Source organism: Schistocerca gregaria, chromosome 2 (genome assembly GCF_023897955.1).
Source record: "Schistocerca gregaria isolate iqSchGreg1 chromosome 2, iqSchGreg1.2, whole genome shotgun sequence".
In the NCBI taxonomy this organism is placed as follows: domain Eukaryota; kingdom Metazoa; phylum Arthropoda; class Insecta; order Orthoptera; family Acrididae; genus Schistocerca; species Schistocerca gregaria.
In genome coordinates, this window is record NC_064921.1 from 426,220,308 (window position 1) to 426,241,510 (window position 21,203).

Consider the following 21,203-nt stretch of genomic DNA (forward strand, 5'->3'; position numbering starts at 1 on the left):
AGAATTTTAGATGCCACGAGAATTTTGTAAATCTTCCCCTTATTAACTAAAGTCTTACCATTATTTTTCTTATGTCTCTACAAGGGTCTACGCTAATACTAGTCGTATGCGTATTCTGGACTAATGCCTACAGTTCGTGTTACCCAAATGATGCAGGAAATGATTCCGTCACCATCTGGTTTCATCGCTTCCAGAGCTTCGTGGACCTTTTACAACATCATCGTACAGTTTCACCTCATCGAGAGCTCCACAGCCGATGTCAAGAGCAGTTGCAAAAAAAACTAGGATCATGTATAATTTTTCTTAATATGGCAATTTCTCATGGAGAGCTGCATCAAACCAGTCTCAGGACTCAAGACCACAACAACAACATGGCAATTTTAGCCAAATAGACCCATGTTACCCATAGCTGTTAAGCCCTCAAGATGAATTACTCTGCCATCTATAGAAGGGGGAAGGAAATGCTCGTCGCCCTGCTAGTATCGGGAGAGTCGTGAATTTTTGTTGCCAATTAAAAATTTTCTTTCGGTTAAATCTTCGTCGCATTTTCCAGACACCTTTACTGTGTCCTATGTTCCAGACAAATTCGAATTTTCAGCAGAAGCTGTAGTCCCTTGTAATCTGCTGACAAACCAGCCACATACACCAACGTCGTTTGCAAGTAATGAGTGCTGGAGAAGAATGATATGTGGGTTGCAAGACACAGCAAGAGTGTTCGACCACACATGACCATTTTCTCTGGATCTGGCTTCCATCTAAGCATGATGCACATCCACACTTCTTTGCTGTAATTGTTCTCGAACTTTGTTCCACAGGAAAACGAGATTTTCCATGACCACCATGACTGGCTAGTTGTCCTTGAGCGACCCCAATAGGACACCATATCACCAGATAGTAAAATGGTCTGAAATACTCTGACACCTGGCACTTCCTGGTATCAGTAATTGGTTCCTACATATTTCCGTTTAAAAGGTGGGGTTTTCAATAAGACATTGGTCTCATACTTGGATGTCAGTTCAAATGCCTGTCCAACCATGTAGATCGTGCGGTTCCCTAAATTGTTCCAGCAAATGTCAGTGTGGTTCCTTTTAAAAGGGCATGGGCAAGTTCCTTTCTCGTACTTTACCAAGGTGATGTTGAACTCTGTAACGCATTCGCCGATAATGGGACGTTAAATCCTAATCTTCCTTCATTTGTGTCTCACGGCCAACCTGACTGTCAGATACAATGCTGAAAGATTCTGCTTTTGGCAGTTTCATCGCTTGTTTAAGCAGTGGTCGTGTTTTGAAACTGCTGCTACTCTCCTGTAACAAATTTAAATTTGGTTGACAATGGAGCAGAAAAACAGTCGCAAGATGTGATAAAATATAGGTGCAGTTTCATCAACATTGCATTTCTCATACTCATTGTATTCTATAAACTTCTTAATTGCAGCAACAATCTAGTGGAAACCAAGACTTTATTTCTCAGTATTTTCACCACAGAAATGAACGAAAGCAAAACCGTAACAGAAATACGTCACAGATCACTGCTCAAAGTACTTGTGTGCTGATTGCACCACGTACCGCTGTGGTTGATACGGAAACTCACTAAAGCACACTGTTGCCAAGTTAGCTCATAGGAAACCCTTTCTGTCAAATATTGGTGTGAGGTATTTCAAATAGGAAACAGAGTAGGGATTTCTGAAAGCGTCTTCCAGGAAAGACCCCGAGTAGTCCGCACGATGGAACAACTTCTCGAACTCGGCGCCGTACTCGTGCGACGTGACCGACATGCAGCTGAGAGCGCAGAAGAAGACAGCGCAGGCGCCACCCGCCTGCATGTCCTCAACGAGAGCCTCCAGGGGGTAGCTGTCCGCCTCGGCCGCCATGTCAAGGCGACGCAGGAGCGCCACCAGCGTGCCGTGGTAGTCGGCCAGCAGTGTGTCCACGTGGTCGCGGTGTACCTCCTCGCTGGCGTTCATGTACAGGAAGTACAACAGGTCCGCAGCTCCACTGTGCACTTTGCTGAGCTGAGACAGCAAAACAGTAACTTTCACTGGATAAGTCTATGCTGCCTACAGATTAAGAGGAACACTGTCGGACAAAAAAAAGTTAAGCACCTTGAAGGTGATAGGGAAGGCGGGAGATGAGGTGATTTTATTTCAGCGATTAGAGTATCAAGTTAAATGAGCAACAAAATAGTCAGTTATTTAACTGCTTTGCGTCAGAATGTAATCGCATTGATTTTGTCGGATGAGAGTGAGGTAACCATTGCCTAAACTCCTGCCTAAACACGCAACATTACACTCTTAGAAAACTTGAGCAACATACGGAAACTAATGCATCGGTAGCTGGATGCTACCAGCAATGAAACGCTAGTACAAAATAAAAAGCTTTTCAAAGATATGAGGGTGAGTCAAATGGAAACCTTAAATATTCTTTTAAATATTATTTACTGTGCAGAAGTGGTACAAAGCTGTGTTACTTTTCAACATAATTTTCCCCACGCTCAATGCAACTTATCCAGCGCTTACAAAGTACATAAATTCCTTTAGAAAAAAATTCTTCTGGTTGTCCGCGCAACCACTCATGCACCGCGAGGCGTACCTCTTCATCAGAACGGCAACTGTTGTACAGCCAGTGTGGAGCCTTGCATTGTCATGTTGCAAAAGGACAACTGCTGACAGTAATCCACGTCGCTTTGATTTGATTTTCAGGCCGCAGATGATTTTTTAGGAGATCTGTGTATGATGCACTGGTGACAGTAGTCCTTCTAGGCATGTAATGCTAAAAAATGATACCTTTTTCATTCAAAAAGGGTCAGCATAACCTTCCCTGCTGATGGTTCTATTCGAAAGTTTTTTTGGTTTTGGTGATGGGGAATGGCGCCATACCGTTTCCGGTTGGTGGAAGTGAACTTAGATTTCGTGGCCAGTAACGATTCTTGCAAGGAATCCATCACCTTGTCGTTCAAAGCGCCGAAGAAGTTCTTCACAAGCAACAACACGTCGTTCTCTCATTTCAGGAGCGGACTTGCTGCTGTGACAGACATGCATAACCGTACAGAACCTTTATTCGTCGATGAATTTCAATAAGTTTCACACCTTCACTACGCAAATACCGAATAACAGAACGCTGTTCTTCCCTGGTGCAAGTCGAAAGTGGGGTGGCTGTATTTATACTGATACTGCGACGTTATGTGTGCATCTGCACTATGTTGACACCTATAGGCCATTCTGCACACTCTTTGTAACACGCTTACCAACTTAGTGGATAACGGCGCGAAATTTCGATTTGTTATTACAAATTTAAGGTTTTCGTTTGACTCACCCTCGTAATTTGACTAGCCAGTAAAACAAATGTTTTGTAGATACTTTAATCAGAAAGACCTACAGAATAATTGGTAGACTGCATCCAAGATTAGATTACATTAGAGATTAGATTAATACTTGTTCCATAGATCATGAAGACGACACTTCGTAATGATGTGGAACGTGTCAGATTAATGAAAGATGTCTGTACAAGATATTACATTACACAAAATATTGCATGACACTAATGTTTAAGTTAGTTTTTTTCCTTCCCTTAATTTATATCTAAAAATTCAGCGAATGAGTAGGAGGAGTTGTCATCTAGAAATTCCTTTAATTTATTTTTAAATGTTGGTTGACTATCTGTCAGGCTTTTGATGCTGTTTGGTAGGTGACCAAAGACTTTTGTGGCAGCATAATTTACCCCTTACTGTGCCCAAGTTTGATTTAACCCTGCATAGTGAAGATCATCCTTTCTCCTGGAGTTATAGCTATGCGCACTGCTGTTACTTTTGAACTGGGTTGGATTATTAACAACAAATTTCATAAGTGAATATATATACTGTGAGGTTACTGTGAGGATCCCTAGATCCTTAAATAGATGTCTGCAGGATGACCGTGGGTGGGCTCCAGCAATTATTCTGATTACACGTTTTTGAACAATGAATACTTTTCTACTCGACGACGAATTACTCCAGAGTATGATACCATACGAAAGCAGTGAATGAAAGTAGGCATAGTAAGCTAATTTACTGAGATTATTATCACCAAAATTTGCAATAACCCTAATAGCATACGTAGCTGAACTCAGACGTTTCAGCAGACCATCAATGTGTGGCTTCCAGTTCAACGTCTCATCAATGGACACACCTAAAAATTTTCAAAATTCTACCTTAGCTACAGACCTCAGTTCAAAGTCAATATTTATTACTGGAGTCGTGCCATTTACTGTACGGAACTGTATATACTGTGTTTTATCAAAATTTAAAGAGAGTCTGTTTGCTGAGAACCACTTAATAATTTTGTGAAAAATATCATTTACAATTACATCACTTAGTTCTTGGTTTTTGGATGTTATTACTGTACTTGTATCATCAGCAAAAAGAACTAACTTTGCACCTTCATCAATATGGAATGGTAAGTCATTAATGTATATCAACAACAGTAAAGGACCTAAGGCCGAACCCCGTGGGACCCCGTACTTGATAGCCCCCCAGTTTGAGGAATCTGCTGTTGTTTTAACATTACATGAACCACTTGTTTGAACTTTCTGCATTCTTCCAAGAACAAGAAGCAACATACTCTGTGTGCACACCATTGTAATATCGCTACTTGTGGAACGTATCTCGGAAAGACAGATTAGACGCCATAAGCGGGTGAGTGTTCATTGGAGTTGAGAAAAATAATTATTGATGTCGAAGTTGAGTGTCAGAGTGAAGCTACATGATAGCATATAACAAGTTTAGGTGAAAACAACGTGTTATTCAAAGAAAGCCTACAGTCAGAATCGATTAAATTCCAGATCACATAGTACTATGTTCAGCCTATCGAGTATGGATTCATTACAGGGTTTACAGATTGGGGGGGGGGAGTTTTGAGTTTTGAGCACTGTCTTGATTTGATCATCTATTTCGACAGCCCACAAGCAGTGGGGCTACAACCAGGCAGATCTTATCGACAGTGTCAATATAAAGGCGGGTGGAGTGACCGTGGTGGATCGTGATACCCTCATAGACTATGGTTACGACAGTTAATAAATCAGTCAAGAGTGCTAGCAGAATGTTTCTGCTATGAAGTAGCAGATAGGCAGCTGTTAGCTTCTCCCTCAGAGAGCACACTGACGTCACTTAGACCAACTAAGATGGACGTAGAGGAATTATTGGCAAAGCTTGAACAGACTGTATATTGCAGTCTGGAGAACTACGTGCGTAGTAAGCGGATTAAGGACAGAAAAGATGTTGCTGTTGTTGTTGTTTTTTGGGGAAGGAGACCAGACAGCGAGGTCATCAGTCTCATCGGATTAGGGAAGGACGGGGAAGGAAGCCGGCCGTGCCCTTTGAAAGGAACTATCCCGGCATTTGCCTGGAGCGATTTAGGGAAATCACGGAAAACCTAAATCAGGATGGCCGGACGCGGGATTCAACCGTCGTCCTCCCGAATGCGAGTCCAGTGTCTAACGACGGAAAAGAGCCAGCATGGATTAACAAGGAAATTCGGAAAATTCTCAGGAAGCACAGGCTGTTACACCCTCGGTTCAAAAGAGAAGGCACAAATTACTACAAGCAAAGATTTGTAGAGATTCGTGTGTCTGTGGAAAGGTCTATGCTCAAAGTATTCAACAACTACCACCGTCATATCCTAGCAAAAGATCTGGCAGAGAACCCGAGAAAATTCTGTTCCTATGTAAAATCCCTAAGGGGGTCTAAAGCATCCAATAAGTCACTCGTTGACAGTCTGCTGCAGCAGCTGAAGATAGCAAAACGAAAGCTTGAATTTAATATTTAAGAAAAATGTTCACTCACGAGAATCGTACAAAAATACCGTCGTTTGACTATCGAACATTTTCCCACATGACGACTTAGTAATAAGCATCCCCTCGTGGAGAAACAACTGAAAGGGCTGACAACAAGTAGGTCGCCAGGTCCGGACGGAATCCCATTCCGGTTTTACAAAGGAGACTAAGCGGCACTGGCCCCTTGCTTAGCATGCATTTATCGCGAATCTCTCGCCTAGAGAGAAGTCCCAAGTGACTGAAAAAGGGGCATAAAAGAACGGACCAGCAAAATTACATACCAATATCCTTAACATATGTTTGCTGCAGAATTCTCGAACAGATTCTTAGTTACAATATAATAAATTGCCTTGAGAGAGAGAAGCACACACATGAAACAGCATAGCATCACTCGTGCCAAACTCAGCTTGCCCTTTTCTCACATAATATGCTGCAAACTACGGATGAAGAGCAACATCCTAATTCCATTTGACACCATACCCCATGGTAGGCTGTTAACGAAAGTACGAGTACATGGAACTGTTTCACAGATATGGTAGTGACTCGAAGATTTCTTAAGAACAGAACCTAGTATGTAGTTGTCGACGGCAAGTGGTCATCAAAGACAAGAGTATCGTTAGGAGTGCCCCAGGGTAGTGTGGTAGGACCACTGCTATTCTCTACATACACAAATGATCTGGCGGACAGGGTGGGCACCATCTGCGGTTGTGTGCTGCTGATTCTATCACTGTAGGAGGACACAGTTTCTAGTTTGTGTGATGAATGGAAGTTAATGAGGATGAGTAGGTGAAACAAACCCATATAGTTCGGATACAGCATGAGTAGTGTCTCGCTTGATTCAGTAGCGTAACGTAGCAAAGCTATATGAAATGGAACGAGCATGCGAACATTGTGGCAAAAAGGGCCAATGGTCGACTTTTGGGAAAATATGTTTTAGCTATAGAAGAGATTGCCGGCCGTAGTGGCAGAGCTGTTCTACGCGCTACAGGCTGGAACCGCGCGACCGCCACGCTCGCAGGTTCGAATCCTGCCTCGAGCATGGATGTGTGTGTGATGTCCTTGAGCACTGCTCAAGTGTTTGGGATCCGCACAAGGCCGTATTCAAAAGCGAGCTGCTAGGCTCGAACAAAACGCCGGTATTACGAAGATGTTTCGGGAACTGGGAACCCCTGGAGGGAAGGCGATGTTGTTTCCGAGGAACACCATCGACAAATGTAGAGAACTGGAACTGAAACTGAATGTATAACGCTTCTACTGCCGCAAACGCAGATTTAGCAAAGTACCGTGAAGATACGAGAAATTAGGGCACATACGGAGGCATGCATATACAGGGTGCTACAAAAAGGTACGGCCAAACTTTCAGGAAACATTCCTCACACACAAATAAAGAAAGGATGTTATGTGGACATGTGTCCGGAAACACTTAATTTCCATGTTAGAGCTCATTTTAGTTTCGTCAGTATGTACTGTACTTCCTCGATTCACCGCCACGTGGCCCAATTGAAGGAGGGTAATGTTGACTTCGGTGCTTGTGTTGACATGTGACTCATTGCTCTACAGTACTAGCATCAAGCACATCAGTACGTAGCATCAACAGGTTAGTGTTCATCACGAACGTGGTTTTGCAGTCAGTGCAATCTTTACAAATGCGGAGTTGGCAGATGCCCATTTGATGTATGGATTAGCACGGGGCAGTAGCAGTGGCGTGGTACGTTTGCATCGAGACAGATTTCCAGAACGAAGGTGTCCCGACAGGAAGACGTTCGAAGCAATTGATCGGCGTCTTAGGGAGTACGGAATATTCCAGCCTGTGACTCGCGACTGGGGAAGACCTGGAACGACGAGGACATCTGCAATGGACGAGGCAATTCTTCGTGCAGTTGACGATAACCTAATGTCAACGTCAGAGAAGTTGCTGCTGTACTAGGTAACGGTGACCGCGTCACTGTATGGAGAGTGCTACGGGAGAACCAGTTGTTTCCGTACCATGTGCAGTGTGTGCAGGCACTATCAGCAGCCGATTGGCCTGCAAGGGTACACTTCTGCGAATGGTTCATCCAACAATGTGTCAATCTCATTTAAGTGCAAATGTTCTCTTTACGGATGAGGCTTCATTCCAACGTGATCAAATTGTAAATATTCACAATCAAAATGTGTGGGCTGATGAGAATCCGCACGCAATTGTGCAATCACGTCATCAGCAGAGGTTTTCTGTGAACGTTTGGGCAGGCATTGTTGGTGATGTCTTGATTGGGCCCCCTGTACTTCCACCTACGCTCAATGGAGCACGTTATCATGATTTCATACGGGATACTCTACCTGTGCTGCTAGAACATGTGCCTTTACAAGTACGACACAACATGTGGTTCATGCACGATGGAGCTCCTGCACATTTCAGTCGAAGTGTTCGTAGGCTTCTCAACAACAGATTCGGTGACCGATGGATTGGTAGAGGCGGACCAATTCCATGGCCTCCACGCTCTCCTGACCTCAACCCTTTTGACTTTCATTGATGGGGGCATTTGAAAGCTCTTGTCTACGCAACCCCGGTACCAAATGTAGAGACTCTTCGTGCTCGTATTGTGGACGGCTGTGATGCAATACGCCATTCTCCAGGGCTGCATCAGCGCATCAGGGATTCAATGAGACGGAGGGTGGATGCATGTATCCTCGCTAACGGAGGACATTTTGAACATTTCATGTAACAAAGTTTTTGAAGTCACGCTGGTACGTTCTGTTGCTGTGTGTTTCCATTCCATGATTAATGTGATTTGAAGAGAAGTAATAAAATGAGCTCTAACATGGAAAGCAAGCGTTTCCGTACACATGTCCACATAACATATTTTCTTTCTTTGTGTGTGAGGAATGTTTCCTGAAAGTTTGGCCGTACCTTTTTGCAACAACCTGTAGACAATCTTTTTTCCCTCGCTCTGTTTTCGAGAGGAAAAAGGAAGGAAATCGCAACTAGTGGTACAGGGTACCTCTGTCATGTACCATACGGTGGCGTGCGGAGTACGTATGTGGATGTAGAGTGAGTAGGAAAAAATTAACGCAAATAATCCAGTGCTGCTGAAACGACCATAGATCTAAACTTCTCAGCTTTCCAGTATCATACACTAACAAATATTATAAAAGAATGAATGGAGATTGACAGCAACAACGACAGCTGAAAATCACAACGTAACTTCTAATACATATACTAAGCAACTCAGAAGAGGAACTACAAGTACAAATAGAATAGAACTAAATAATAGAATAAGATAAAAGTAAAATAGAACACGACTCCGTCTGAGGTTTCAGGGATATGTCTCCTGGAACTCGGGCTAATGCCAGTGGCCCCTGTCACCCCACCCCTCCCACACAGAGACAGTTTAATAATGGGAGCAGAACATAAAGCAGAAATATGAAAATGTAGTTGTGAAAGATGTATGGTGAGCCTTGTGCACATAGGGCAATTTACTGGCGTCTGTAGTTTTCTTATTGTTGCTATTCAGTCGGTCATTGTTCACTGCCACATTCAAACAGGCCACTTGCGTGGATAAGGCATACTTCGACCAGCCGACCACACGCAAATGCCCCTTTTAAACTCTGACAAATGGTAAGAACATCGTCTCACATGAGCACGTGTCATTCTCCAGGATCCTCACTAAACCAATAAACTTATGTTTCGGATAACGTCTCCTAAACAGATAAAATTCTGTCGTTAGCAACTACTGGTAGTCCATCCATGTAGGGGCTCAGCATGAACATCAATGTGTCAGCTTATTCAGAAATTAAAGTGTCCTGCCTCTACCATTAGGGGCGGATATACCTAGTACTACGAAATTTTATGATGATGATACTTTGGATTCATCCATCAAAACCTATCTAGGCATTCATTAGGTCAATTTTGCGCATTCTGTCACTCGTTTACCCTCACATCTGCCTTTTAAAACAGTGTCAGGTATTAATACGTTAATACCACAACTACTAATGGAACGGTCCCACCTAGTCTTTAGCATCAGCTGCGCTGGATAGTGATGCAAATCAAAGACTTGACATTGTGCATTCATAATCAAATACACTTTCACATACACAAGGCATTAATTATGTGTGAGGGTCACAGTGAACCTTAATTACATTAAAAACAGCTTTGATCCCTCAGTTGTGACCAGCGTTTTTGGGAGATTTCCCACAGTCGTAAGGCATATGCTGAAACGTCGGGATGTGGCGGCTAAGGAGGGGAAGAAATCCAGTGTGCAGTCCGTGTGCATTCCGGGAGGAGTCGTTCCTGATGTGGAAAGGATCCTTCCGGATGCGATGAAGAGCACAGGGTGCAGCCAGCTGCAGGTGGTGGCACATGTCGGCACTAATGACGTGTGCCGCTTTGGATCTGAGGAAATTCTCTCTGGATTCCAGCGGCTATCTGATTTGGTAAAGGCTGCCGGTCTTGCTTACGAGATGAAGGCAGAGCTCACCATCTGCAGCATCGTCGACAGAACCGACTGCGGACCTTTGCTGAAGAGCCGGGTGGAGGGTCTGAATCAGAGGCTCAGACGGTTTTGCGACCGTATTGGCTGCAGATTCCTTGACTTGCGCCATAGGGTGGTGGGGTTTCGGGTTCCGCTGAACAGGTCAGGACTTCACGACACTCAGTTGGCGGCTACACGGGTAGCGGAGGCTGTGTGGCGTGACATGGGCGGTTTTTTAGGTTAGAAGGCCTTGGAAAAGAGCGGGGTGGTCTGCAATGTCAAAGGGTGCATGGCAAATACAGGCCGTGTTTGGATCAAGGAACAGTCGGAATTGTAGTTGTAAACTGTTATAGTTGTGCTGGGAAAGCGCTAATAGAAAGCACAGAAGCTGAAATCCTTATGGGTACAGAAAGCTGGCTAAAGCCCGAAATAAGCTCTGCAGAAATTTTTACGAAGTCTCAGACGGTGTTCAGGAAAGATAGATTAGGCAGAATTGGTGGTGGAGTGTTTGTGTATGTCAGTAGTGGTTTATAATGTAGTGGAGTCGAAGTAGATACTCCATGCGAATTGGTATGGGTGGAGGTTATACTTAACAGCCCAACAAAGTTAATAATTGGCTCCTTCTACCGACCCCCAATCTCCAATGATATAGTTGCGGAACAGTTCAGAGAAAGTTTGAGTCTCGTAACAAATAAATACCCCACTCATACGGTTATAGTTGGTGGCGACATCAACCTTCCCTTGATATGTTGGCAAAAATACTTGTTCAAAGCCAGTGGTAGGCAGAAAACATCTTCCGAGATTGTCCTAAATGCTTTATCCGAAAATTATTTCGAGCAGTTAATCCACGAACCCTCGCGAATTGTACATGGTTGCGAAAACACACTTGACCTCTTAGCCACAAACTATCCAGAGCTGATAGAGAGCATCATGACTGATACAGGGATTAGTGATCACAAGGTCGCTGTAGATAGGCTCAATACCGTTTCTTCCAAATCCACCAGAAACAAACGCAAAATAATTTTATTTAAAGAAGTGGATAAAGCGTCACTAGAAGCCTTCCTAAGAGACAATCCCCATTCCTTCCGAACTGACTATGCAAATGTAGACGAGATGTGGCTCAAATTCAAAGATATAATAGCAACAGCAATTGAGAGATTCATACCACATTAATTGGTAAGAGATGGAACGGATCCCCCGTGGTACACAAAAAAGGTCGGAACGTTGTTGCAGAGGCAACGGAAAAAGCATGCAAAGTTCAGAAGAACGCGAAATCCCGAAGATTGGCTAAAATTTACAGACGCGCGAAGTCTGGCACGGACTTCGATGCGAGATGCCTTTAATAGGTTCCACAACGAAACATTGTCTCGAAATTTGGTAGAAAATCCGAAGAAATTCTGGTCGTATGTAAAGTACACAAGCGGCAAGACGCAGTCAATACCTTCGCTGCGCAGTGCCGATGGTACTGTTATCGACGACTGTGACGCTAAAGCGGAGTTATTCAACGCAGTTTTCCGAAATTCCTTCACCAGGGAAGACGAATGGAATATTCCAGAATTTGAAACACGAACAGCTACTAGCATGAGTTTCTTAGAAGTAGATACCTTAGGCGTTGCGAAGCAACTCAAATCGCTTGATACGGGCAAGTCTTCAGGTCCAGATTGTATACCGATTAGGTTCCTTTCAGATTACGCTGATACAATAGCTCCCTGCTTAGCACTCATATGCAACCTCTCGCTCACCGATAGATCTGTACCTACAGATTGGAAAATTGCGCAGGTCGCACCAGTGTTTAAGAAGGGTAGTAGGATTAATCCATCTAACTACAGACCTATATCATTGACGTCAGTTTGCAGTAGGGTTTTGGAGCATTTACTGTATAAAAACATTATGAATCACCTTGAAGGGAACGATCTATTGATACGTAATCAGCATGGTTTCAGAAAACATCGATCCTGTGCAACGCAGCTAGCTCTATATTCGCACGAAGTAATGGCCGCTATCGACAGGGGATCTCAAGTTGATTCCGTATTTCTAGATTTCCGGAAAGCTTTTGACACCGTTCCTCACAAGCGACTTCTAATCAAGCTGCGGAGCTATGGGGTATCGTCTCAGTTGTGCGACTGGATTCGTGATTTCCTGTCAGGAAGGTCGCAGTTCGTAGTAATAGACGGCAAATCATCGAGTAAAACTGAAGTGATATCAGGTGTTCCCCAGGGAAGCGTCCTGGGACCTCTGCTCTTCCTGATCTATGTAAATGACCTGGGTGACAATCTGAGCAATTCTCTTAGGTTGTTCGTAGATGATGCTGTAATTTACCATCTAGTAAGGTCATCCAAAGACCAGTATCAGTTGCAAAGCGATTTAGAAAAGATTGCTGTATGGTGTGGCAGGTGGCAGTTGACGCTAAGTAACGAAAAGTGCGAGGTGATCCACATGAGTTGCAAAAAAAATCCGTTGGAATTCGATTACTCGATAAATAGTACAATTCTCAAGGCTGTCAATTCAACTAAGTACCTTGGTGTTAAAATTACGAGCAACTTCAGTTGGGAAGACCACATGGATAATATTGTAGGGAAGGCGAGCCAAAGGTTGCGTTTCATTGGCAGGACACTTAGCAGATGCAACAAGTCCACTAAAGAGACAGCTTACACTACACTCGTTCGTCCTCTGTTAGAATATTGCTGCGCGGTGTGGGATCCTTACCAGGTGAGATTGACGGAGGACATCAAAAGGGTGCAAAAAAGGGCAGCTCGTTTTATATTATCACGTAACAGGGGAGAGAGTGTGGCAGATATGATACGCGAGTTAGGATGGAAGTCATTAAAGCAAAGACGGTTTTCGTCGCGGCGAGATCTATTTACGAAATTTCAGTCACTAACTTTCTCTTCCGAATGTGAAAATAATTTTGTTGAGCGCAACCTACATAGGTAGGTGTCGTGTCACCGCCAGACACCACACTTGCTAGGTGGTAGCCTTTAAATCGGCCGCGGTCCGGTAGTATACGTCGGACCCGCGTGTCGCCACTATCAGTGATTGTAGACCGAGCGCCGCCACACGGCAGGTCTAGAGAGACTTCATAGCACTCGCCCCAGTTGTACAGCCGACTTTGCTAGCGATGGTTCACTGACTTGTGCGCTCTCATTTGCCGAGACGATAGTTAGCATAGCCTTCAGCTACGTTATTTGCTACGACCTAGCAAGGCGCCAGTATCCGTACTACTGATATTGTGAATCATGTACCATAAAGAGCGACGTTCTCCGTTAATGGATTAAAGTTAAGTATTCCACCAGCTACGTCCATTTTTCTCAATTCTAATTCCCTTGTCATGTTCCAGACCTCACGCCAGCCTGCGTGAGCTAAAACGCGTGCATTTCGGCCTCCTTTAGGAACACGTTTGGCTCTCCTGCCAACCACAACAGTAGGAATGATCATCAAAATAAAATAAGAGAAATCAGAGCTCGAACAGAAAGGTTTAAGTGATCGTATTTTCCGCGCGCTGTTAGGGAGTGGAATGGTAGAGAGACAGTATGATTGTGGTTCGATGAACTCTCTGCCAAGCACTTAAATGTGAATTGCAGAGTAATAATGTAGATGTAGATGTAGGTGTAGAACTAGAAATAAGCTCCAAATATTCCCATCTGGGACTATCTGTGCCCCGCACCCTTGCATGATATTTGATTAAACGTCCCTGGTTCTAAATGAGTCATCACTCTAAGTGCCCGCTCCACCTAGAGAATGAAAAACAATATATTTAGTTACCAAAACTCTAGATATTTCACTAAAGATATTGTGGATATTGTGTGAGTCACAGCCTTCGCTCTGTTACACACACTAACGAATATGCAGACACATACTAGGCATTCATATCTTTCTCCGAGACGTATTATCCCGGACACAAATTTTAAATAGCTGCAGCTCTTCAGTTCCGAACACGGGGTTTCGAACGCTTTCCTTGGACGTAAGATATATGTACGAACTGAAAATCAACTCCCCAATATTCCCAATCGGATTCTTACGTGCCGTGTTGCCAGCTGGATTTAGCTGAAAAGGACCTGGCACTGCACTAGGTGAGATCGCAGGCTGCCTGTCTGAGCTCTTGTTTAAGGAATGAAGAAAAAAGTAAATATATGTAAAATAAAATTATGCACTAAAACACCGTGCCACAGCTGTGAGACCAAAATGTTTGCAAAAGTGTAAATGCTTAACGGTGGACTGCAAAGATGGATAGAATAGATATACTTGAAAGAAGGATTACATGTTTGTTTGCTTGGCCATCCTCCGCAGCAGGCACAGAAAGACCTGTTTCGCTAATGAAACCGCTTTTTTTATGCATCTTATTTCTCCCAGACGCGTCTGGAAAAAATAAATTAAGTTGCAGGATGAAAAGATGGTTTTATTTACAAAACAAGAAAGAAGGATTATTTGAAGAATGCACTGAGGTGACGAAAGTTACGGGGTACAGATATGCACGTCTACAGATGGCGGTAGCGCCGTGTACACGAAGTACAAACAGGCAGTGCATTGGCAGGGCTGTCATTTGCACTCAGACGATTCATGTGGAAAAGTTTACTACGTGATTATTGCCGTAAGATTAACAGTCTCTGAACGAAAAACACTAGTTGGGGTTGGACGCACGGTGCATTTCATCTCAGAAATCGTTAGTGAACTCAGTATTCATATGTCCACAATGTTACTTAACAACTGAGAGCTGCGGCGTTTGTGTAGAGTTGTCAGTGCTAACAGGCAAGCATGAATGTGTGAAATAACAGCATAAATCAGTAAGGGACGTACGACGAACGTATCTGTCAGGACAGTGTGGTGAAAGCTGCCGTTAACGAGCTATGGCAGCACACGACCAACGCGACGTCGTTTGCTAACAGCACGACATCGCCTGCAGCGCACATCCTCGGATCGTGACCATATCGATTGAACCCTAGACGACTGGAAAACCGTGCTTTCGTCGGATGAGTCCCAATTTCATTGGTTAGCGCTGATGGTTTGGTTCGAGTATGACGCAGACCCCACGAAGCCATGTATCAAAGTTGTCAACATGGCACTGTGAAAGAAGGTGGTTGCACCATAATGGCGTGGGCTGTGTTTACATAGAACAGACTGGTTCCTCTGAACTACTTGGACCCCATTTGCAGTCGCTCGTGGACTTCGTGTTCCCAACTACAATGGAGTTTTTACGGACGACAAAGCTCTTTGTGAATGGACCATAATTGTTCGCTACTGATTTAAAGATCATTCTGGAGAATTCGAGCGAATAATTTGGCTATCCAGATTGCCCGTCATGAATATCATCGAACATTTTCGAACGTTTATGAGACGTAATCGAGAGGACAGTTCGTACACGAAATCCGGCACCAGCAACTGTTTCGCAATTGTGGACGGCTATGTAGGCAGCACGGCTCAATATTTTTGCAGGGGACTTCCAACGACTTGTTGAGTCCATGCCACGTCGAGCTGCAGCACATTGCCGGGCAAAAAGAGGTGCGATGTAGTAAAGGACGCATCACATGACTTATGACTTTTGTCCACTCGATGTTATAAATGCAGTGAAACCTACACTTGTTTCGACAACGAAAAGTAGTGATTAGATCTAACACAATATACAGAAAATATCTGATGTAATGGCAAAGTGAAGGTTAATATTTTTTGAGTAGGTCTTCCTAATCAATGATAACAGGCGAACGAAGTAAATATTGCTGTATTTCTGGGCAAAGAAGAGAACAGTGTCAACAACAGCCTACCCACATAAAAAATGAAGCAACGAGAATGACGCGGCTCGAGGTCTTGCGGTAGCGTTCTCTATTCCCGCGCACGGGGTCCCGCGTTCGATTCCCGGCTGGGTCAGAAATTTTCTCTGCCTCGAGATGTCTCAGTGTTGTGTGTCTTTCATCCTCATTCACTCGCAAGTCGCCGTAGTGGCGTTAAAGAACTTGTAGAGCGGCGGCCGAACCGCACCACTAGAGGTCTCCCGGCCACCAATGCCATACGCTCGTTATTATTATTGGGGTGTAAAGCTAGTTCGCGTCCGTAGTATAACGCTACACATGCACCCTGAGTAACGCTAAATGAACTAGCACATACTGGCAGTCAGATAATCTGACGATCTCCTGACTATAAGACACTTTCAGTAAGAGTTATGTCACCAGACAGACCAAACGGCCCTTCTCAGGTCCATCTGACCAGGAAACTCGAACCCGTGGCTCGAACTTGTCACATAAACATAGAAGGCATAAGCTATGCTAAGTGCCAATTTCTATTTTTGTTTGTAATCCTTAAACTTTGTTATATTAGTAATGTTTGTTTGCAATTATTAATGTTTGTTATATTAGTGATTTGTCTGTTTCTTTATTATGTCTCTGTATTGCCATACGATAAATAAAATTAATTATTATTATCATTTTGAACGAGGAAGAAATAAAGTCAAGGAATTAGATATAAAAATGCACTCCATCTTCTGGCCACGAGTGGCCTACCGAGACCACCCGACCGCCGTGTCATCCTCAGTGGAGGATGCGGATAGGATGGGCGTGGCGTCAGCACACCGCTCTCCCGGTCGTTATGATGGTATTCTTGACCAAAACCGCTACTATTCGGTCGAGTAACTCCTCCATTGGCATCACGAGACTGGGTGCACCTCGAAAAATGGCCACAGCGCATGGCGGCCTGGATGGTCACCCATCCAAGTGCCGACCACGCCCGACAGCGCTTAACTTCGGTGATTTCACGGGAACCGGTGTATCCACTGCGGCAAGGCCCTTGCCGAATTAGGTGTAACAATGCAAACTTTTTTAAGAAGAATTTATTAATTTCAGGTGGTATTCAAAGCACATAAGAATAAGAAATTATGGAAAAATATGGACAGCGCTAAGGTAGTGGGAACATGGGAGAAGGTGGAGTACTAGAGTAATAGAAAATAAGTAATAAAGAAGAGAAAGTTGTTGCATGGCCCACGTTGGTCAACGCGAAAATAAAAATATGATCTTACCTGAAAATCTATAAGTCTAACATCTGTAATATTTTCATTCTCATATGTAAACATAAAATTGTTCTTCCAGCAGTCGCCATGCAGCATAACGGGCAGTCTTATTTCGCTTGATCTCCAGTACCTGAAGACGTCACGTGTGTATTTTTCTGCAAGCCGTTCATACTTTTCAGCGTAGCTCTCGTATCCTTTGTAAACTCTAAGCTGCCGTGCCACGGCTTTAAAGATTTTGTCAGAGAGCTGTTGGAAGTACTGCTGCGTGCCCTCCGTCACTGTGTTCTTTGGGTCAAAGACCGTTTTGTAGTGGGGCTGGTCTTTGAGGATCCTCGCTGAAGCGGCATGCAGGCGGGCGTAGGTACGCACGACTGCTGCACAGTGCTGGTAGTCTAAAGGGCGCGCAGGATCCGCCGTCCTGAAGCCGGCCGGCGAGAGGTCCTCAATGGCGAGGAACGGGACGGGGCTTCTGCCTGTGAGGTAGCAGAGCGGCGCCACAGGCCGGAACGCCTCGCCCTCCACGCTCCTCAGCAGCCTGTGCACCTCTGGCATCACCTCACCCAGCATCATCGTCTCCATCTGAGTCGGGTCGTTGTCCTTCGGCACGTCTTTAGTCTCCCAGTTTTCCTGCAGGCACTTTAGTATGATGCTTCTCTTTTCACAGGTGGCGGATTCTCCTCGTCTGACGGTGGCTGTAACCCTGAAGATGTTGCTTGTGTGGCTCATGCCCTCTTTGCAGCCAGGTTGGAGGTCGATGGTTTCCACTCTCAGCTTAGTTTCGTCGTGTCCGTTATTCAGCACAGTCTCTATGAACTCTTTGTTGATCCAAGAAGGAAAGGATGAAATTTCAGCTTCAGTGCCAATCATTTTGCCCCAGAAGAAAATCTGTGAACATATGGGGATTTCAAAGTCAGTCTCTTGTCATCTATCTCACCGGGCACCTACATAAAAAAATAAATCAAAATAAAAAGCATACACAAAAACAACCAAACAACAATAGTGTCCCGAAACTGACCTTTAACTGAAAACTGCAAGTCGTTTTATTTTTTTGACCGTGTGAGATATCTAAACAGATGTTATTGCCCTTTGGGCAATTTCGTTGCAAAAATATCTCTCTCCTACTTTTCAAGACATTTGTGACTTGCCGACAATCTGGGAATTTCCTCCAAATGGTGCTACTTTTTTCCACTTATTTCGTTTGAACGTCGCCAACATTGTTATTTAAGCTGGAGATCTATGGTTAGTTGAAGAGTGCAGAGACGTAAAAGACGCATTAAAGTTTCAGTTATGCTCCTACAATACTATTAGAGTCCAGTTCAAACAATAATGAGTAGTGAAATGAAGACATCACAATGAGTTCGTGCCAACTGCGTGCAGCATTAGTGGTTAGAGAAGTTCAAGCGAAATAAATTAGTTTCTTATACAAATCTAGTATATCTGCATTTCAAATAATGTTTATACTAAGTCCATGAATGTTGAACTACGTGCTACTTATTGTTCATTATTACTGGTCAATGATACTGTTAGAATGTATAGATATAACAAAATTGGCACACATCAGGAGTAACTGCAGCCAATACTACAGCTCCGCCTACTGCCCTATCAGATCATTCAGTACCACCAAGTGTCATCGTCTTTGGATGGCGTCATTTGGGATGGAGGAACGTCGGGTCAGCATAGATCTCTTCCGGCGGTTGTCAGCTTCCCCCTCACTTAAACAGCTCCTCGGTTGGCATCGTGATGTTGAGTGCACCCGGTTCCAGTCCTACCAAGGAATAATCGCTAGCAGTACCGCGAGTCGAACCTGAGACCTCTGGGTAGCAGCTAGAAGTGCTGAGCACTGTGGCTTAGGTAGGACACGGAAATGACTCTATAGTAGCGAAACGGCATTAGAAAGGCACAAAAGCGGATATATTCTATGGTTATACGCACCACTATCGTAATGAAATGCGAAGTATCTTGTTTTCTAACGGACTAGTTTTAATAAGTTACTTTTCTTAACACAAAGGAACTAACACAGGTACAACGAAGACATTCGGAAGGTTTCATGTTAAAAGGTGTCTCGTTTAGTTACCGTTCATTTCACCTGTTATTAATTTGTTAATAGTAATAATTTCTTTTCTCGTGAGTGCCGAATTGAGAAACAAAGGGTGGGGTGTACACGTAGAGAATTTGAAGTACTGGGCTGATGCATAAGTTCGTATCACCGCGCGGGATTAGCCGCGCGGTCTCAGGCGCTTGAGTCATGGACAGTGCGGCTGGTCCCGGCGGAGGTTCGAGTCCTCCCTCGGGCATGAGTGTGTGTGTGTTTGCCGTTAGGATAATTTAGGTTAAGTAGTGTGTAAGCTTAGGGACTGATGACCCTAGCAGTTAAGTCCAATAAGATTTCACACACATTTGAACAAGTTCGTATCGTTTCTCCATAAGTTTAATAAACACAACAGATACGCTTAACAGAGACTTTATTCATGAATAATATATTCTCCTTCGCTGTTTACAGCTGTCTGTCGCCGTTGGGGTAACTTTTCGATTCCGTGACTGTAGAAATCACGTGGTTTTGAGGCGAAGAAACTCGTCTAGTCATATTCTGAATGCATTGTTATCCGGAAAGAAATTTGAAGGTTGTTAGACAAAGTCAAAATCTGAGGGAGCAAGATCAGATGGATAAGGTGAGTGCGGAATGACTTCCCAACCCAACTCCTGTACAACGTTTTTTCTCAGTCTAGCGGAACGAAGGCACGCGTTACCGTGGAGAAGCATCACTTCACAGTCTTCCTGGTCGTTGGTCTTGAACTGTGTGTGCAAGACATCTCAGTTTTTCGCAGTAAATGTCAGCAGTGGTGGTTATACCTCGGCGCAGCAATTCGTATTGCTCCACACCGAGACTGTTCCTCCAGATGCGTAAAATTCCCTTTCGAGAATGTGTGCAGGTGTCCGTACGAGGAGTTGCTGCTTTGTTTGGGCTCAGTCATTCCTGTCTTTTCCCCATGTTAGCAAAAAGACATTATTTCTCGTCACCAGTTTGGATAGAGAGTAGGAATCATCGATCTTTTTTACGAGCCAACTGGTGACAAGCAAAAGGAGATGCACATATGGCCACCTGCCGATTTGTGTGATTTTTACTTGGAGTTTCCCCAGTGCATGTAAATGTCGCACGATGGTGGTATGATCACAGTTCATCACATTTGCCAGTTTTCGGGTAAACTGACTTGGATCTTTGTGGATGAATGCCTTTAAACCATTTTCTTGTCTTGCTCTGTCCAATGACATTATTCCATATGCAAATGTTTGTGGCTGCCTCAACGGCCGTCACCCCTTTATTGAACTCAAACAGAGGAATATGTCGGAAACGTTCCGATTTTTCCACTTAGCATTCCATTTTATGGTGTCCACAACTCCACTATCTCCAGATGACAATATGTAAGCTCAGACAGCAACAGTGAACTACAAATAAAACATTACATACTGTAAATAAACCCACAGCGACCAGAGTACCAACATGCAAAACATAAACGCTACGAACTTACGCACGAACCTAATAATGTACACTGGACAATATATACTGAAAGATTCTCGTCCCAATACCGTAACCAAGAACCAATTTTTCCCTAGAAAATGCTCTTGTCCAGAACTTGTAGGCGTTACTGGAATCTGTGCTGGACGCCTTTGTCCACAATATGCGTAGATGTTATACATCCCGTATCTCAAAGCAATGCCGTCATACCTCCAACTGATAGAGAAAACCCACTTCTGCTAAGTGATACCAACAGCTTATGGCCATTTTTTTGGTATATTTTGTAACCGAACCCCTGTGTCACGTGACATGATATGGCCAGGCCACCTGATCCAGGACTCTTTATCATAGTATCTCATTTTGTTATATGGTTTTCGTAGTTCCTTAACTTACTTACATTCCGTATCCCGAACTAGACTTCAAACTCTCGGAAGTCCGTTCCG

The 21,203-nt window shown here is 43.9% G+C and overlaps 1 protein-coding gene across 1 annotated transcript in view; it reads right to left on the minus strand.

Moving 5' to 3' along the window:
* Positions 1 to 1,403: 1,403 nt before the first annotated feature.
* LOC126324034 (uncharacterized) overlaps positions 1,404 to 21,203 on the minus strand; it is a 28,138-nt gene continuing 8,338 nt past the window's right edge. The window contains exons 2-3 of the mRNA XM_049994893.1: positions 17,256 to 18,131; positions 1,404 to 2,011 (exon numbers count right to left, since the gene is read on the minus strand). Coding sequence (XP_049850850.1) covers positions 1,616 to 2,011; positions 17,256 to 18,113 — 1,254 coding nt within the window. The 5' untranslated portion in view covers positions 18,114 to 18,131 and the 3' untranslated portion in view covers positions 1,404 to 1,615. The remainder of the gene's footprint in view (positions 2,012 to 17,255; positions 18,132 to 21,203) is intronic.